The 20542-nt window shown below is 41.4% G+C and overlaps 2 protein-coding genes across 4 annotated transcripts in view; one reads left to right on the top strand and one right to left on the bottom strand.

Moving 5' to 3' along the window:
* Positions 1 to 20542, bottom strand: part of AOAH (acyloxyacyl hydrolase) — a 178368-nt gene that overhangs the window by 91548 nt on the left and 66278 nt on the right. For all 3 annotated transcript variants that reach the window (XM_070468474.1, XM_020902451.2, XM_020902437.2), the window contains 5 exons: positions 11298 to 11358; positions 10176 to 10246; positions 9258 to 9306; positions 6664 to 6712; positions 4090 to 4184 (listed from right to left, as the gene is read on the bottom strand). In XM_070468474.1, the coding sequence (XP_070324575.1) occupies positions 4090 to 4184; positions 6664 to 6712; positions 9258 to 9306; positions 10176 to 10246; positions 11298 to 11358 (325 nt within the window). The remainder of the gene's footprint in view (positions 1 to 4089; positions 4185 to 6663; positions 6713 to 9257; positions 9307 to 10175; positions 10247 to 11297; positions 11359 to 20542) is intronic.
* LOC110151469 (small ribosomal subunit protein eS7-like) overlaps positions 1 to 20542 on the top strand; it is a 187461-nt gene that overhangs the window by 74314 nt on the left and 92605 nt on the right. The gene's annotated exons all lie outside the window — the stretch shown is intronic.

The following is a 20542-nucleotide window of genomic DNA, read 5'->3' on the forward strand; positions in this document are numbered from 1 at the left end:
AAGAATCTGCCTGGAAGGCAGGAGACCTGGGTTTAATCCCTGGGTTGGGAAGATCCCCTGGAGAAGGGAAAAGCTATCCACTCTAGTATTCTGGCCTGGAGAATTCCATGAACTATATAGTCCATGGGGTCACAAAGAGTTGGTCACGACCGAGAGACTTTCACTCACTTATTTTTGTTCTAAAGTCGGTATAATCAGTTCCCTGTATTAAATCCATCAGTGTAGCCAGTATCCTATATTAAATCTCCTCTGTTGGAATGCTTTCATTTTCTTGACTGATCTCTGATAAATGTTGATTCTGACCCTGACAAGAAACCTGGTTTAAAAGGGTTCCACTGGTTGAATTAGCAAAAGGTTGGAGGCTTTCTCCCTTCATGGTGACATCACTAAAAGATGGGCAGAATGAGGACAGTTAGATGGGCAGAGATGCTCTCCTGGGGAACTTCATACTCTCTAACATCCTCCAGAAATCTTTAGGTTGAGAGATGAGCCCACACCATGCTGATGGCTTCCCCATTTTGCCCTACAGTGGTCTGTCTTAGAGTGCTTCTTCCTTGGCATTTCTACATATGAAGAATTTTGAAAATTACACTCTAATACTCTACAATCACATCTTTCTTTTGTAAATCCTCAAAGTTAGACATTGGAGGCAGTGGGAAAATGACAGTGGTTCTCAAAGTATAGTCTGAGGACCCATGGGGAATCATTGAAACCCTCAGAAAGTATTCATGCACTATTATTATCACAATAGTAAGACTTGATTTGCCTTTTTCATTTTAATTCACTCATAAGGGTGCAATGAGATTTCAAGAGGCTACATACATGGATACAGAAACAGATTGTAGGCAGAAGCAGATATGGGAATTTCAGTTCAGTTCAGTTCAGTTGCTCAGTCATGTCCAACTCTTTGCTACCCCATGGACTGCAGCATGCTGGGTTTCCCTGTCCATCACCAACTCCTGGAGCTTGCTCAAACTCATGTCCATTGGGTCAGTGATGCCATCCAACCATCTCATCCTCTGTCATCCCCTTCTTCTCTTGCCTTCAATGTTTACCAGCATCAGGGTCTTTTCTAATGAGTCAGTTCTTCCCAACAAGTGGCCAAATTATTGGAGTTTCAGCTTCAGCATCCATCTTTCCAATGAATATTCAGGACTGATTTCCTTTAGGACTGACTGGTTTGATCTCCTTTCTGTTCAAGGGACTCTCAGGAGTCTTCTCCAACACCACAGCTCAAAAGCATCAATTCTTTGGCACTCAGCTTTCTTTATAGTCCAACTCTCACATCCATCCACAACTACTGAAAAAACCATAGCTTTGACTTGATGGACCTTTGTTGGCAAAGTAATGTCTCTGCTTTTTAATATGCTGTCTAGGTTGGTCATAGCTTTTCTTCCAAGGAGCAAGCGTCTTTTAATTTAGCTGTCTTTTATTCAGATATCAAGGAGATTCACAAAAGTAGAAAAGAGTGCTACTATTATAATTCAACTTTTATTTTGGAAAATAAAGTTATTTATTATAAAAATATGTTATTTATGCTAATATGTTTCTTATTTCTATTTTCTAGTGAATTAATAAATCCTGGTGTGGAGTTGGTACATTTTCTTCACTTTCACTAGTCACTTAAGTTTCATGCTCCAGCCCCTGGCCATCTGGAGTTTAGTCCCCACATGGATGTCAAATCCAGGGAAATCATTTCCAAGATTTTCAATGCCCCAGGCTGGTTCTCCTTCCAGGGGGTCCATGTCCTTGCCCTAGGACACATACTCGTCCTGTCCTGATGCTTCAGTCACCACCATTACATTACTCACGAGAGTGTCAGACTCCAGCTTTTTTGACCCCAGTCTCAGGAGACACCTGTCCAACTCACTTAGTGGCCTCCCACAGTGAGGGGAAGCATCGCACTCTTCCCCCATGGGGACAGCTGAACCCGATGCCATACTGACACTAGCCATTCCCAGCCTCAAGCTACAGGTTGCAGAAATAGTTTTCCCTCCCTTCTTCTGTGGGTGCTGCTGCAGTCTTTCTAATATTTGACTGTGGAAGATGGGAATAGTTGACCCACATTATCTCAGGGTCTCAGTTGAAAGTTAGGTAGAAATAACTAGTCCAATTTTTAACATCTGTCACAAAATCATCCTGAATTTCTAATGAAATATCTCTCATTATTTATATATTATACATAAGGAAATTAAAGTTCAGAGAAAATATTAATAATTAAAGGTAAGTGACTAAGCCAGGATTTGAACTCTGGTATGTCCAAAATTGAGGGGGCATGACAAACCATTCCAGTAATCTTGCCTTTAGAATTCCATGGATGGGTAAGCCTGGTGGGCTATAGCCTATGGTGTTGCACTTTATGCATATTGTCAAGTTGTTTTCAGAGAAGTTCTAGCAACTTAAGCTCTCATTAGTGGTGAATGAACATGTCCCTTTCACCATATTCTTGCTAAAAGTAGGCCTTTATCACTTTTTAACCTTTGCCTATTTATCAGACAATAGATGATATCTCATTGCTGTTTTAACTTGTTTTTCTTTGATTACTTCTGAAGATGAAACTGTTTTTATATTTATTGGTCATGTTCTTGATCATTAAAAAATTAAATTGTTTTTTCCTTATTGATACGCAGGAACTCTTTATTATCAGAGGACTGAAATCTTGTCATATGTTATAAATATTGCTCTAGTTTTTCACTTATCATTTAATTTTATGAATTTTTTGACATTGCACACATTTGAAGATTTTATGTAATTAAACCTAGTAAAATTTTTTTTTGGCCTTCCCTTTGTAATATCATGCTCAGAGAAATTGGAATACTTCCTAAAATATTTTTTTCAAGAAGGTATAAATCTGTTATGTTTTCTGAATCTTTGGATGACTGGGAATATGTTTCTGTGACTCTTATGTGGGAGCAATATCTTGGCAGGTGGAGCATTTTTGACACACCATCCTCAAAATGCTGTAGAAGCTATTCCACTCTTTTCCAAAATTTACTGTTGAGAGAGAAATCTGATACCAAAAAGATTTTTGTCTCCTAGTATGTCCCCAGTTATTTGTAAGAGCAGAATGACTGCAAGATTATTCTTTATATTTGGAATAAAAATGAAAAGCCAGACATGATGAGAGTCTGTTTTACACTTTCTGGAGTTCAGTGGGTTTTATATTAAAGTCAAGGATTTCTACAACTAAAGAAAATTATTTTTTTTTTTTAAATTTGGTCACCACTTCTTCTCAGTCTGATGTATTCTCTTCTTCTGGGTTTCCTAGTCAATCTCCAGGACCCATCCTATATGCCTCTTATATGAGTTTCAGAATTTCCCCAGTGGGCTGACTGGTTTTCTCACCCTGTTTGTTTCTCATTGTGCAGCTTGCTTGTCAGTATGGCCATCGCATTTTTACATCAGGCAATTATTGTTTTACCTAAAAGTAGTCTTCCCTGGTCTCAGACTGTTTCTTTTTCACGAGTGCTGTCTCCTCAAATTTTTACTGAGAATCTGATTTAATATCTTACAAACTTCCCTTTCCTGTCGCAAGCTTTTTTTGAAAGAGCTCTCCTCTTTGGAGATCATGAACATTTTTTCTATATTTAAATGCTTCTCTGTTTTCTCATCCTTATGAGGGAGTGCTGTTTGCCCAGTTTAGGAAACTGGAAGAGGCCCGGTTAGAGAGTGTTCAGGTTCATGTCTGATTTCTTCACTGTGCAAAAAAGGATCAAGGAAGAATCGATCATTTCTGTAGTTTAATTTCTCTGAATCAGCAGTCCCATTTTCTAGCAGGTTGAAGAAGGAACCACATCCCACGGTGGTCATGTGACAAGCGCTTCCCCACTGCCCCCACATTCCTTCCCACCTGTTAGGAGCACCATCCTCTTTCTCTAATGGACAAGATGGTCTTGTGAGAGTGTTGCTCTTATCGCATTGTTTGAACTGGACTGAACTGAAATGGCAGCGGATGTGCCTTTTACGGCAGATTGTGCTGAGAAGGGAAATTCGCACCTGTTTGGAACTGGCATTACATTTATAGAGAGCAAGGGGGAAACAAATACAAAGGCCAGCATGTCGGGGATGATTACTGCCAAAATTACTTACCAAAGACATCTGCGAAGCTGTGATCCAGTCAGGAGGGATGTGGAAATGAGCCCCAGCTGAGTCTCCCAGCAAAATGACTCCCCTGGGCTCTGAACCTAGGCGGCACAATTTATTTGCATTATTTATACACAAGTAGTTTGGAGCCTCCAGGTTAGGTGGTTAGGTGAGCACATACCCTGGTGTGTATTCTGTGCATGGAGCATTGTAACAGTGATACATTGCCACTTTTTGAGTGTTGGAGGGTGAGGGGCATAGCATTTAGGAGCTGAATGAGATTTCTAGGCCACTGAAACTGCCAACTAAGCTATAGAGATGCAGGTGTGTTTCCTAGCTCCACATAAAACAAACTATTGTGCAACCTCTTGAGTGAGTGATGGATGAATAAAAACATCAAAACTTTATCTTAACTCAGAAATATGCCCAGATTTTGGTCCTGAAAATTGCTTTCTTGGAAAGCATATCCATTTCTATTATAATTCACTTTAGGAATTTGTGATCTCATGGAGCAATTTTGATTTTTCAAACATGTTATGGATTTTTAAAGTCCTGAATCTATAAAGGCAAAAGCGCCGAATGGACAATTATGGCTGATTGATGGAGAAATGGAGAAATAAAGTCACTGTGCAGCCTTGTACATTTGAGGTTACAAATCACTTAATCTGATTCTGAGGAATTCACCCATGGGTGATGCATGTACTCTTCCAAAATTCTTAAAGTCCTGAAAGAATCAAGTGATGCCTCCCAGAGTCAGACAGGAGAGACTCCTTTCCCACCTACAAACCCCATGAATCAAGCCAAGGACGGTCCAGCCTTACCCCAGTGGCTCCCTATGTCAGGACTCTGGGACAGCTAGCATTTGGCTATGCAACTGGGGACTGAACAGACCCAGGACATCAAGGAGGGGATGGGATTTAGGGAATCCAAGAGACTTCCCATAGTGACCCCAGAGCCTCACACCATGGTTTCACTTATTATTTATTCATCTGTTTGTTAATTCATTCTTTTATTCATCCAATAGCATGTCTAAATGGTATGACTTATATATTGGGTCCTTACATTTTCTAGCTCTATCCTACTCCTCTGACAGCTTAAAGACAGTTAGACTTTAAGTCGATTGAGGACAAGGACTATATCATGTCTGCCCATGAAAACTCAGAGCCAAGTATAGTCCTTGGTGCATAATAGGAATAGGTATTCATGAAATATCCTGTTGAGTGAATGAAATATTTTTAAATGTTAGGAAAAAGCACTGCCTAAACAAAACTAGTGATGCCACCATAGGGTCTTGTTTGAGGCTCTTTGGGCATCAGCAGTACCATCTTTTCAGTACTATGTGGTTGGTATTAATAAGTTTCTCCTAAGAGTATTGGTAGGCTTCCCAAGTGGCACAGCGGTAAAGAAACCACCTGCCAATGCAGGAGACGTGAGAAGTGAGGGTTCAATCCCTGGGTTGCGAAGATCCCCTGGAGGAGGAAATGGAAACCCTCTCCAGTATTATCGCCTGGGAAATCCCATGGACAGAGAAGCTTGGCAGGCTACAGTCCATGGGGTCTCAAAAGAGTTGGACATGACTTAGCAACTAAACAAAGATTACAAAGAGTACTGGTGGCACAGGTGTCTGTGGCATTTGGGCATTTGGAATACAGAGCTCTTGTTCAAGTGTTTTCGGGAACTCTCAGCAGTTATAGTTTGGCGGCCTCCCTCAAGTTACCCACATAAAAGCCTTTAGCCCATTTGACACAAGCCCAGATGTCTGACCTTATGGTGTATTGAGAAGGACACAGAGAAGATAGAAGATTATCACCTCCACTTACTTTTCTTATTTAGAGAAGTGCTGGATTTAAGTTACCATGGTATCTATTTTACAGCCTTTAAGACAAAACTGTATTTTATGTTTGTGTATAGTTGATTAATTAATAATGTGTCAGCTTCAGTTGTACAACAAAGTGGTTCAGTTACACATATACAGGGACTTCCCTGGTGGCTCAGATGGTAAAGTGTCTGCCTGCAACGTTGGAGACTCAGGTTCAGTCCCTGGGTTGGGAAGATCTCCTGGAGACGGAAGTGGCAACCCACTCCAGTATTCTTGCCTGGAAAATTTCATGGATGGAGGAGCCCGGTAGACTACAGTCCATGGACCCCAAAGAGTCGGACACGACTGAATGACTTCACTTTCACTACATATATACATGTATCGATTGTTTTTCAAATTTGTTTCCCAATTAGGTTGTTACATAATATTCAGCAGAGTTCCCTGTGCTATACAGTAGGTCCTTGTTGGTTATCCATTTTAAAAGTAGTAGTGTGTACATGTCCATCCCAAACTCCCTAACTATCCCTCTAATAACTTTCCAGTCACCCAATAAAGGAATCAGTTAAACTCAGTTTTTCTTTGTCTAGATTCTGCCTCATTTCTATAATCTTTTTCATATATTTTTCTAATTTGTCATGAAAACAAATGTAAACTGGTCAACATTATGCTGTAGTATCAGGCACTTCCTCATTTGTCTGTTTGACTCAGACTAGAAAAGAATATTCTATTAGGATAAATACACTGATCTTTACCATTCATACCTTCACAGAATTTCTTCTCGTATGGGATTCCATCTTTTGGATCCACACCCTTTAAGAGAGAAATGATGAGATTAGCAGTTTGCTTTTAAATTTATGAGAAACAAGTACAAAATCCTCCCCAGATGGCTTTTAAAGCACAAAGGCAAATCAGTAGATAAAATCCTTTAAAGTCTCTTGAGCCCTTAATCCAACATTCTATGTGAGTGAGTTAGGCTTTAAGGACCTGGGGGCAGGAATAAGGAGAGATCCAGAAACTGGACCATCTTGCTCAGAAGGATGCAGGGCAGAGCTCTGAGTGCTGGAAGTGTCACTGGGAAGGAGCACTGAGGGTCCATTCAGTGCCTGGGACACAGGGGTAGAGTGGGCTCAGCGGTCTCTGAACCGGAGCTCTAAGTATCCTGACTTCTCCAGTGCCTGAGGATCGATGCTTCTAGAGCAGGGATTCTCAACGGGGCTGGTTTTAAGGCAGCCCCCTACTCGCCCCTGCCCTGCAACCATCCCCAAGGGACTTTGGCAATGTCCAGGGACATCTTTGGTTGTTACAGTGCGGGGAGGGGGAGCTACGGGCATTTAGCGGGGAGAGGCCAGAGATGCCGCTGATCATCCTGTATTTTGCAAGGCAGCCCAAACAGTAAGACGTCATCCCAAATGTTGATACAATGACACTGAGAAACCCACAAGTGAGGTAGAGCTTGTGAGTTGGACAGGGTTACCATAGCTGAGGGCACTTCCTAACACGAACGCTAAGTCTGTGCATTAGTAGAGTAACTGGTCCTTGGAAGGTTCAAGCAGAGTCTGGATAACCCTAAGGAAAAGTTAATACACATATATGGTTATGTTTTCTTGTTTTGTTTTGCTTGTCAAACTGGTCTGGAGAGCACTGGCATTCCACTAGGTAGCAATGGTATTAACAGTATTCTAGGAAGAGCCTAGAGATGTATTGGAAACAGTGTTTTCACTCTCTTGGTCTTGGGGGCTCCCAGTGTGCAATAAAACATTAAAGATGATGAGAAATTCAGAAGTAAAGAAAACTGTTTAGGTTTATTTGACCCAGTACTTTCTAAACTTGGCTATAGCACCCCTCCTCCCGTATCTTTTAACCTCCACTCGATAGAGGAGTTCCTGGACACAGTTAGGAAAATGTTGGACTTGGTGGTTGCAAAATCCTCCTGAGTTCATGATTTTGTGATTCTGGGAGTCATCTCTCCTATGTGGAAACAGATAGGTGTGAAGGTCATGTGTCTTTTTCCTATTAACTGATGATGAACTCTGAGTCTTGCCTCTCTGGGCTCCTGGTAGATTTCCACTGGTGTAGCACAGTCTCTTGTTGGCCTTCCATATGTAGGTGGGGTCACATGTCAGAGGCAGGGATGGGGTCATGGAACCAAGATAGGAGCTTTACATACTAATAACCTCCGTGTCATTCAACAGGACAGCTAAGCTTGAGTCTATCAGAACAAGAGCTGCATTAGGGGTCCTGACACCTCCATACCTTAAGACTAGGGGTGATGTCTTCCCCTCCTCATGAGAAGGCAATTTGACTAATGATAGGGTGGGTGGGGTGGGCTATACTAGGATACAATCTGTCTTGCTCTCCATATCCCAGAAACAACAGACCATCAGTGTCCTGGAGAGAAGAAACTATTTACAGACACTTTCTCCTCTTCATCCAAGCAGACAAATTAGGCAGCCATTCAGAGGCAATTTATCTTGAAGCTGGGGAATCTTAAACTTCGAGGCCCCTTGTTTGTAGGATCCCTGCCTGTGTGAGTGCTAGGAGCAGCTGGCAGCGGTAGAGTGTTTTAGGTGGAGAGGAGTCTGGCTGTAGCCAGAACAATGTTTCCACTTAAGCACTCCTGGTAAATCGGAAAAGAGATTTCAAAAGAAAAGGACCTGAATTTCCAAGACTCCAGGAATTTGTTAAGATTTCTTTTATCATTCTAGTTAATCATACTTTTATACTTGCTTTTGTATTTGGTATACTTTTTCCTTCGTGAGGACCCCTCAAATCCTATAAGCTCAAGACCTCACAAAATTTGATTTGCTGCCGTTGCTGTCTTCAGATAAGTGTTTGGCTTTTCTCCTTCTTCCCTTTTCTCTACTGGAAGCTACTAATCTATTATTCATAAGGAACCAGGGTAGCAGCATAGATGTTTCGGGATGTAGGGAGTGGGGAAACTACAGGTAATTTACTCTCTGCCTGGCTAGCCTTATGAAACAGGAAAAAAATGGCTGCAATGAAATGGTGACAGCATGTGATTTGCTCCACCAGCTGTTTGGGTTGCTGTAAAAACTTTGCTAACACCACGATCCATTTAATTTCACACTGTTTCAGACAGAATCAAGGGGTTAGGTGTGAGTGACCTTAAACAAGACTTACAGTGGCTGTGACTGAGAGCCTCAGCTCTCATTACATCATTGACACTTTTCACATGTGATTGGATTCTATGCCCTTCTTTCAAACCGCAGAAAAAGAGTTGCCTTAGCCTACCATCTTATCTTCTTTCTTAGGTCTGACTAAGCAAACAGGCAATGGGCTTGTAAGGAGGGCAGAAAGCCAGAGAATAGGGTTAAGTCTGAATTTAGTTGCTTACCCAAATGCCATTACAGTTTGAATCTTGATATGAGTCCCAGTTGTCTGGCCTACAGAGAGGACATCCACATTAGTCTTCAGCATATATTTATCACTCTGAATGTCAGCTTCACAAATGAAGGAATGAATGAATGAGTGCTACACCAAGTGTCACTGATAACCAACAGGTTCTTCAAGGAAAATGCCACACACAATTGTGTGTTGTGGCCCACAGAAGCCTCACTTGGCCACTTTGTCATTCTCTTGGCTTTGGGTGTTTGCTGGGAGCTGGGACCAAATGCAGCCTTTTCATAACTGACTACATTCATGTGCGGTATTGTTGGATAATGGTGCTGATGAGCGTAATGAACACATCTGCAGTCTATTTTCTTCAGACAGGCGACACCGTTAAAGTTACGCCTCTAAAGTCCCAAACATCTGGTTAATGCTTTAGCACTGTAGTCACAGCTAAGATGAAGGCTGGCATATCCAGTTTGAGTTCTGAGATGTGATTGGCTGAACATCAGCCTGGGTCTAAAATGAAAGCCGCACTCCACTCCCTGCAGTCCTTGCCTTACTCTTGGTGGAAAAGGCTACTCTTTCTGGACCCAGGGCTGCCGGTAGAGCTTGGGCAGGAGATCGGATAAACGTCCATAGTAGCCTGTCTACTCACTTGTTTCTTCCACTAGACTGTAAACTCATATTTCTATTCGTTCACCATGCAGCATGATGCAGAGTGGTTGGTCATGCCCGATGAGCATTTTGGGGGGCAATAAAATGAACAATTACTGTTTTTTTTCGTTGAGTTTTACTTTAGCGAGGACACGGAGGTCCCTTCTCTCTGTAAGCACGAATCCCATAGTCTGGAGGAGATAATTATGCCTCCTGCCTCCTTTTCAGAAGGTAATTTTCAAAATCAGTGATGAGCAGAGACCATTACCTTCTGCCTGGGTATGCCATCCTATTGCTGTCATTGCAATCTCTCCCTCGCCAGTGAAAGCCTCGCAGTGTCTGAAAGGGAAGGGCACACACAGGGTCAGTTCTGCTTTGATGTTGTCCATGGTGAAGCCCAGTCAGAGCTGTCATAGAGGTATTGACATCTGCAGTTTCAAATTCAAATATAGTCTGGGAACACCAGAGATCACTAAGAAAATTAAGATGAATATGCTAAGACCTCCCGAGTGAGGTGAAATATAATATGGTACCAGGGCCAATCACAGGTGTAGCATGTGTGTGAGTGTGCCAATATGTGAAAGTATGGGGATGCATCTTTGTGAATGTGCAAATACGTGAGCATGTGTACAGTCACATGGGTAGTTATGTGAGTGCATGTTTCACACACATGTGTCTGTGTGTACATGTGTGTTCATGTGTATGTGTCTATGTGTACTTCCACACACAGCAGGGCCATCCAACTCCCTGAACTTTCTCTATTGATCATCAATTCTCAGGCCCCAAAGCAATTGGTTTATGGTGTCCAACAATTAATAATTTTACTGAATAATTAAAAACTCTCTAGCCAAACTGGTTACTTGCATGGATTTATTATATTTTTGACATGTCTGATTCAAAAGGATCAAGAGCCATGATGATGTTAAACAATGCTTTTATTTCTCAAATTGCCAGGTAGAGTATCTGAGAGCCCATCAACTTTGGAAAGTTTGTGACATGTGTTACTTGCTTGTTGAATTTCACAGAGAATATTATGATATCCTAACTATTCTAAATCAAACATGTGCACACAAACACATATACACTTTTAAAAAGTAAGTTAATTTAAGAATTTTGAAAATAATTCATGACATGTTATCAAGATAACTGTTATCCCCATGGGAAATTCCAGCTGGGAATGGCTTCAGGAAATGAAAACAGTCTAGGACTAAGATCCGTTTTGATGGTCCATGTGGAGATACCATAAAGGTATATAAACATTATAAAATGGTGTATTATCAAATTAATGATACATTCAAATGGCATTCAATCTTGTCTTATTAAAGAAAAGAAATTTATAGGAAGCAATGCAATATTTACTGGACGTCTGGTTACTCTTAACAATACTCACTGGGAAATCACTATATTTGTCTGAATCTGCATCTTTCAATGGCAATGAATTTTGTATAGCTCTAGAAGAAAGAAAATGAAACACCTGTGAGCTAAGAAAAAAGAAAGTGTGTTTGTGAAAATAAACAGACATGTTTAGATATTACTGTGTTGAGTTTACTTAACAAAACCCCATTCTAAAAATCAAATTAAGAGCCTAAATAAAAATTTTAAAAGTAAAGATAAAATTGAGTACCAGCCCAACTTTGCTTATTTCTACTCTCCACTCAGCAGAACGATTTTCTCTCTGACACTTTACTTGGCCTATTTGGGTAAGTAAAATATAATGAACTCAAGTTTTAGAAGGCATGCAATATGGCCTGTTGAGGTCCTCAGGAAAGGAGACTACAATTTTGGTCCAGTCAATGAACTTAGTACTAGAGATTTTACACATTTTATATATTCTGGGACAGAAGTCTTAAGATTCTCCTCTTTTAAATCACTTCATCTGAGAACCATTAGGCATTTAGTTGTCACTCCCCTTCAAGAGGCCGGGCGTAATTGATGTGATTGATGATCGAGCAATTAATGCCAAAAACTACGGATACCTCCTTTGAGCGAGGATTTCCCCTAAGTCTTCACTACCAGACTTTCCCCAGCTTCCAAATGGTAAACACTGTTTTCCCTTTAGGAGAATCACTTACAGAGTAGCAGGCAAGTGCCATCATATGGCAGAGTGAGGTTACTCTTGGAGCTTAGAATGTAGAGAGAGTAACACGCTCCCTTATAGGTTTTAGTAAATGGTCTTCTGAATCAAGAGCTTCTCAGCAGTTCTGAGAGTCTCAAGGCTAGTGAATTCAGCCAGAGCCAGCATGGAGCCTAACTGGTGGTGTGGAGCCTGTCTTAAGAGCTCTGGGATGGTGGAGTCACTGGAAGTCCACTTTATAGACCTCTTGGGAGATGACATCCCCTGTAAGAATAGGTAGGGTTCTCCCATGTATGTATTTGAACTCTTGGATAGCTGTTTTAGGCTCCTAGTTGAGAAAAGGAGGAAAGACACAGAGCAAGAGAAAGAATAAGAGGAAGAGGAGGAGGGAGAGGGATGGGGTAGGGAGGAGAGAGAGGATGAACAAACCCAAACAGCCATGTTATCAGTCTGAGGAAAAGCGCTGGTGAAAGGTCTCTCTCAATGATGCCAAAACTATCTCCTTGTACCTTTGCCACTTTGGGGGTGAGAGTTTGTCCTTGAAGGAAGGAACAAATGAATTTCTAGAATTAGAACGTTTGGTCATTTTATTAACCTTTACTTGTTTATTTTAAAGGCTCAAAGTAACTAAACAAAACCATACATTCTAGACATGCATGGGTAGATTGGCCATCCTAAATCTCATAAGTTGCAATTTACATAAACTCCACAATCCCTTATTCATAGCCCACGTATCCAAACAGTCCTGAAAACCAAGAGTTGTTTCTTATTTTCAACGTTGCAGCTAACTTATTTGGTAGCAAAATTTGACCTAAACCAATCTAAGGCAATTCATAACCTATACCCTACTTAATATGATTATCCATATATTTCACTGCTGAAATATAAATGTGTTTAATCAGGAGGTGCTAAGAGTGTAAGTGAGTGTGGTGATTTACAGTATATACTTGATATGTCACTTTCTTAAAATCTGGGAAATTCTGAATTCCAAATTACAATTGGCTCCAAGGTTTTGGATAAAGCATTGTTGACTTATACTATCATTGCTTCTTCAAAATTGTATATAAATTTGATACATTGTGTATCCTTACAGGTACCTGGTTGTATGCCAAAATATTCATTCATTCATTCCATAGCTATTTTTGAATCCCTACCATGTGCCAGACATCATATTAGATATTAAGGATGAGTATTAGATACATTTCTTATGCTAGAAGAGCTCAGTGATGGATGGGGAAAACAATGCATTAATAGATAGCTACAGTGCTATGGAGAAAAATTCTCTAAGAGGGTTGTGCATGCAGAGGGAAGACATTTCCCTCTCTACAGGGAAGGAGGCAATCTTAAGGTGAAAGTTAAAGGATTAGAAAGCATTTTCAAAGCAAGTAATTGGGTGACAGGCATTCTAGTAGGAAGGAAAAGTATGGGAAACCCTTTAACATAGCTCTAGGTTCTGAAATTAGACTCCTTGGATTTGAATCCCAGGTCTGCTGTACATAACCTTAAGGCAAATTATTTCATCATTTTTACATCTGTTGGCTCATTTGTAAATGGGGTCAATGTCAGTACCTGCTTCCTTGGACTGTTGCAAAGACTAAATGAGTGGTGCTTCACTACATGTGAAGCAAGGAAGACCTGTGCCAAGCATGTGATAAGTATTCACAAAATATTAGCTTTTTTTCTTTATTATGCACAGTGCTAACAGCTATACCAAAGGTGGCTTCTAGGACTGGGCAAACAGGCTTAAGTTGTCTGCTCTTATGACATTTTAGTCTCTGGATATATCCCCAATTCAACCCATGGATTCTCTTCAGATTTTCAGGTTCCCAGCCACACAATGTCCAATCCAGTTATGCATGTCCATTATTTTTAGATATTTTTACTGTAAACTTCTTTGCTGTAAGTACCTTCACAGCAAGCATTTTTGTTACAAACATTCTCACTGTGTAACTAATTGGCCATAAGACAATTTTGCCATAAAATGTAAAATGACTGGTTGATAGTTTGTTTTGATATGTATCATACAAAAATCATGACAAAAGATGATGATTTGCCCCAAGAGCCAGTTTCTTATTTCTAAACACACTACAGTGGAGGAGAAAGAGGAAGAGGGCCTGAAAATTGCAGATTTGAACTCACATTTCCCATACAACTCTGGAATGTTTATCAACAGACATGTGACAAGATGCCAGGATCACACAACAGTATAGAGGCTTTCATAACACAATACACAAGTGTGTGTGCTCAGAGGTGTCTGACTCTTGCAACCCCATGGACTGTAGCCCACCAGGCTCCTTTCTAGGCAAAAACACAGGAATGGGATGCAATACAAAGCTTGGGTATAAATATGCATCCTAATATTTGGAAATTGATACCTCCTCTAACAAAGGAAGAAATTTTAGCAAAAAGAAAAAATGTGATGCCGAATGAGGAGGCGAATCAATGTGTAAAACATTAAGAATGAAAGACCTGGAAGACAAGTGCTCAGGTACAAGTCACAAAATAAGGTCAGTCACCTGCACAGTAGTGCCATTAAATCTATGCACCCTTTAAATGGACTTCCCCGGTGGCTCAGACAGGAAAGCGTCTGCCTACAATGCAGGAGACCCGGGTTCAATCCCTGGGTTGGGAAGATCTCCTGGAGAAGGAAGTGGCAACCCACTCCAGTATTCTTGCCTGGAAAATCCCACGGACGGAAGAAACTGGTAGGCTACAGTCCACGGGGTCGCAAAGAGTCGGACACGACTGACTCTCACTTTTCACCCTTTAAATATATTCAGGTATTTTGTATTTAGTAATAAAGTCTCTTTAATTTTGTAATTAGCCTCACGGCTAATTAGTTATATGGTGAAACTAATATTTGTGGCAGCAAAGATGTTTAAAAGAGGAAACTTACAGTGAAAATATATAGAACTCCAGTTATCACCTCGGCTGGTACAGGCAATCAACTGCTCGCTGCTCCTGCCCTCTGCCTGGGGTCTGGGCTGACAAGCTTGACCCAGTGAGCAATTGTGACTGCAGCTGAATGTTCTTCGTTACATAATATTGAGCTATTCAAGTTCAAAATGCCTAAAACTATGTCATGAAACTGGGGCATTACAACAAAAGAAAACTAGGGAAAATGAGTATCCATGAGTATCTGCCTCACATTTGAATCCCAGGCAGCAATGCAGGTTTAGAGTGGCTGTTTCTTCTGCACGTGGATGTGTTACATGCATCTCTGTAAGATGCAGTGAAAGCAGAGAAAACTATGGAAAGATACATACTGACATGTTTACATGGCTAACTGTGTGGTGGGGATAGGGACTGAGGTGCGTGGCAAGAGCAGGGCATAAGCAAGAAGGAACAAATGAAAAAAGCCAAGAATGATGAATTAAAAATACAATTAACATAGGATATGATAGCCTGTGTGAATTTATGTGAAATAATACATAGGTGGGCTTAAGCATTTGGAAATTCAATAAAAAGAATACATTATTGATATTAAGAGGGGACCCTCCTGACTCACCATTGCAATAAAAAAAATTAGGCAGTGTATAAGCACTGTGAATTCTGATCAGAACAAAACAATAACAAAATCCTTGGTTGCCCCATGGCAGTAGCCTGGTATCCTACACATTTGTGTCTCTAATAAATTAGTGTTTTTTCTTTGCTTATTTATTTGCTTATTTCTTTGTTTCTTCATTGAGTCCCTACTGAGGTCAAGCACTGTGTTAGGAACCAGGGCTAAAAAGCTTACCAAGAAATGGTGTCCTCACTCTTCAAAAGCTATTGGTAGGTGTGGGAGACTGATGGGGAAGCAGCCAGGGAAGAACAGGGTGCAGGAGCAGGCGCCAGGGAGCTCAGGGTACCAAGAAGGCTAGCTATGTGGCTGGGAGTTGGAAAACTTCTTACCATGGGTGGAGATGCCACTATTGCATTTTGAATGCATTAGAACAAACGGGGGGCAGGGAGAGGCAAGGAGCAGGAAAGGCATTCTCACTGGAGGGGATTTTACGGAAGGGTTAATGCAGTCAAAGACATGTAGGCTTGTCTCTATTACCTGCTGATTGTGTTAGTGGATCAGGCATTAAATGAACTAGAACCAACTTGTTCATCTAAAAGTGGGGCTCAGAGTCAAGGCACAGACAATGTAATGGTTCTGGGTCCAAACGTCATATGTATCCATGACTAGTTCTGTGACTTTGGGAAAATAACTTTACATCTTTAAAAAGGGGGACAAAAATGGGGTCTGCTAACAGGGCTGCCTTTATAAAAGTTCCTGGTAAAGAGACAGTACTGGGTTATTCTTCCTTGTCATTATTATCACTGAGCCACAGGTTATTTGACGAATAAATGAGGTTGCATTTAAATGTGCTTTATAAAGCAAACAGCACTGAATAAATTGTGACCTGGTATGAATTATACCAGAAGCACAGTGATTTTTAGAAGAAGAAAAATATATTGCTTTTGCTTTTTCATAAAAAGAGTTTCCCTTTTAAATTGGGCCAGGAAAATCTCTGGCCACAGATGCTCTTGAATTCAGTGTTTCAAAGGTGGTTCAATTGCAGAGATGTTGTTTTGGTCCTACAGGCCCACGTTTGACACAAAAAATATAATGATGATTTCAGCAAGGAGGAGACAGGAGTCTCAATTCAACAAGAGCTAGGCATGATGAAATGATCAGGGGCCTGGGGACCTAGGGATCTGGCTGTCTCTCAGCCTCCCAGCACCTTCTTTCATGTCTCATATTCCCCCTCCACTCTTCATATCCTGATGCTGTCCGCCTCCACCTCTATTCATGAAAAGCAGTGTTGATAACTGTTTCCGGGATCTAGGCCAACACTTTGCACAGCTGGCTTACAGGAACTCATGTGGGCAGATGAACCAGGAAAAGTTCTTAAACTAAGAGGTTCTGAATGTGGGTCAGAAGCACAGCCTTCTCCACTCCTGAGATACATTCAAAGCAGATGGGGGCTGTTCAGTGGCTTTAGCGGCCAAGAAGCTCATGAGATGAAGGATGGAGGAACATAAGAAAAGTGCCTCTGTTGTGGGCTCAACTGTGTTCACCAAAGAGAGCTGTTGAGGTTCTAACCTCTGGTCCCTGTGAATGGGCACTTACTTGGAAAGAGGATGTTTGCAGATGTTGTTAAGTTAGGATGAGGTTATTAGTTCAGTTAAGTTCAGTCACTCAGTCTTTGTCACCCCATGGACCTGCAGCACGCCAGGCTTCCCTGTCCATCACCAGTTCCCAGAGCTTGCTAAGCTCATGTCCATCAGGTCGGTGATGCCATCCAACTGTCTCATCTTCTGTCATCCCCTTCTCCTCCTACCTTCAATCTTTCTCAGAATCAGCGTCTTTTCCAATGAGTAAGTTCTTGGAATCAGGTGGCCAAAGTGTTGGAGCTTCAGCTTCAGCATCAGTCCTTCCAGTGAATATTCAGGACTGATTTCCTTTAGGAGGTCATTAGAGTGGTCCCTACATCACCAGATGGCCAACACTAAAATCAGATTGATTATATTCGTTGCAGCCAGAGATGGAGAAGCTCTATATAGTCAGCAAAAACAAGACTGGGGGCTAACTGTGGCTCAGATTATCAACTCCTTATTGCCAAATTCAGACTTAAATTGAAGACAGTGGGGAAAACCACTAGACCATTCACGTATGACCTAAATCAAATCCCTTATGATTATACAGTGGAAGTGAGAAATAGATTTAAGGGACTAGATCTGATAGACAGAGTGCCTGATGAACTATGAACGGAGGTTCGTGACATTGTACAGGAGACAGGGATCAAGACCATCCCCAAGAAAAAGAAATGAAAAAAGCAAAATGGCTGTCTGAGGAGGCCTTACAAATAGCTGTGAAGAGAAGAGACATGAAAAGCAAAGGAGAAAAGGAAAGATATACCCATTTGAATGCAGATTTCCAGAGAATAACAAGGAGAGATAAGAAAGCCTTCCTTAGCAATCAATGCAAAGAAATAGAGGAAAACAATAGAATGGGAAAGACTAGAGATCTCTTGAAGAAAATTAGAGATACCAAGGGAATATTTCATGCAATGATGGGCTCAATAAAGGACAGAAATAGTAGGGACCTAACAGAAGCAGAAGATATTAAGAAGAGGTGGCAAAAATACACAGAAGAACTGTACAAAAAAGATCTTCATGACCCAGATAATCATGATGGTGTGATCACTCACCTAGAGTCAGACATCCTGAAATGTGAAGTCAAGTGAGCCTTAGGAAGCATCACTATGAACAAAGCTAGTGGAGGTGACAGAATTCCAGTTGAGCTATTTCAAATCCTAAAAGATGATGCTGTGAAAGAGCTGCACTCAATATGTCAGTAAATTTGGAAAACTCAGCAGTGGCCACAGGACTGGAAAAGGTCAGTTTTCATTCCAATCCCAAAGAAAGGCAATCCCAAAGAATGTTCAAACTGCCACACAATTGCACTCATCTCACACCCTAGTAAAGTAATGTTCAAAATTCTCCAAGCCAGGCTTCAGCAATACGTGAACCGTGAACTTCCAGATGTTCAAGCTGGTTTTAGAAAAGTCAGAGGAACCAGAGATCAAATTACCAACATCTGTTGGATTATCAAAAAAGCGAGAGAGTTCCAGAAAAACATCTATTTCTGCTTTATTGATTATGCCAAAGCCTTTGACTGTGTGGATCACAATAAATTGTGGAAAATTCTGAAAGAGATGAGAATATCAGACCACCTGACCTGCCTCTTGAGAAACCTGTATGCAGGTCAGGAAGCAACAGTTAGAGCTGGACATGGAACAACAGACTGGTTCCAAATAGGAAAAGGAGTACGTCAAGGCTGTATATTGTCACCCTGCTTATTTAACTTATATGCAGAGTACATCATGAGAAACGCTGGGCTGGAAGAAGCACAAACTGGAATCAAGATTGCTGGGAGAAATACCAATAACCTCAGATATGCAGATGACACCACCCTTATGGCAGAAAGTGAAGAGGAACTAAAGAATCTCTTGATGAAAGTGAAAGAGGAGAGTCAAAAAGTTGGCTTTAAGTCTCAACATTCGGAAAACTAAGATCATGGCATCTGGTCCCATCACTTCATGGCAAATAGATGGAGAAACAGTGGAAACAGTGGCCGACTTTATCTTTTTGGGCTCCAATATCACTGCAGATGGTGATTGCAGCCATGAAATTAAAAGATGCTTACTCCTTGGAAGGAAAGTTATAACCAACCTAGAGAGCACATTAAAAAGCAGAGACATTACTTTGTCAATAAATGGTCCATCTAGTCAAGACTATGGTTTTTCCAGTAGTCATGTATGGATGTGAGAGTTGGACTATAAAGAAAGCTGAGTGCAAAAGAATTGATGCTTTTGAACTGTGGAGTTAGAGAAGACTCTTGAGAGTCCCTTGGACTGCAAGGAGATTCAACCAGTCCATTCTAAAGGAGATCAGTCCTGGGTGTTCACTGGAAGGACTGAGGCTGAAATTGAAACTCCAATACTTTGGCCACCTCATGTGAAGAACTGACTCATTTGAAAAGACCCTGATGCTGGGAAAGACTGAGGGCAGGAGGAGAAGGGGATGACAGAGGATGAGATGGTTGGTTGGCATCATTGACTCGATGAACATGAGTCTGGGTGAACTCTGGGAGTTGGTGATGGACAGGGAAGCCTGGCGTGCTGTGGTTCATGGGGCCACAAAGAATCAGACAAGACTGAGTGACTGCACTGAACTGAACTAATCCAATATGACTGGTTATAAAAGGAAAAGACAGACACACAGGCAAGATGTCCATGCACGAAGAGGAAGGGAGATGTGGAGTGATGCAGCTGCAAAGTCAGGGTTCCCAATGATGGACAGCCAGTGCCAGAAGCTAAGAGGCAAGGAGGATTCTATCCAGAGTCTCTGAGGGAGTATCAGTGGGAGTAGAGTCTCAGAGGGACCTTGCCCGCATATTGCTTTCAAACTTTCAACCTCCAGCACTGGGAGAGAATACATTTCTATTGTCCTAAACTACCCAGGTTGGGGTATTTTAGTACAGCAGGCCTAAGAAATGAACCCAACCTCTCAGTTCAGGTATAAGGCCTGACTCTCATCTCTGGAGAGTTCTCCCCTCTATCCCTTCACAATGAGAGCCAGGCTGGACCAGAATGTGCTCAAGTGATAGGAACTGCCTTCAGAAGAGTGAGAATAAAAACAGGGGTCTGGGAAGATGGCATGGTCCCAATGAGTATGTTACAGAGAAGGAATATTATTTTGAGTCATTAAAGCATTATCTGTACATGTAACACCTGTGTCTGGCTCCTAGAGGAATGTGAGCTCCTGGGAGGACATAGTTAAACAGGAGCCTAGGAATCTGCCGTGTTCCCCCACCAGGGCTCAGACCAAGAAGTCTGCATCTTTAAAACCTTCCAAATGGCTCTTTGGCTTGAGCTGAGACATGGAAAAACTGAGGTTTGGAGACATGAAGGGGCCCAAGTCCTCAAAGCTGGCTCAAGACACAGCACTGCAGAGGATTCCAAAAGGGGATGTTTCCAGAGAACAAGTGTGGTCCAATATACCTGGGGATCTATGTTGGGTCCTTG

Source organism: Odocoileus virginianus, chromosome 1 (genome assembly GCF_023699985.2).
Source record: "Odocoileus virginianus isolate 20LAN1187 ecotype Illinois chromosome 1, Ovbor_1.2, whole genome shotgun sequence".
NCBI lineage: Eukaryota > Metazoa > Chordata > Mammalia > Artiodactyla > Cervidae > Odocoileus > Odocoileus virginianus.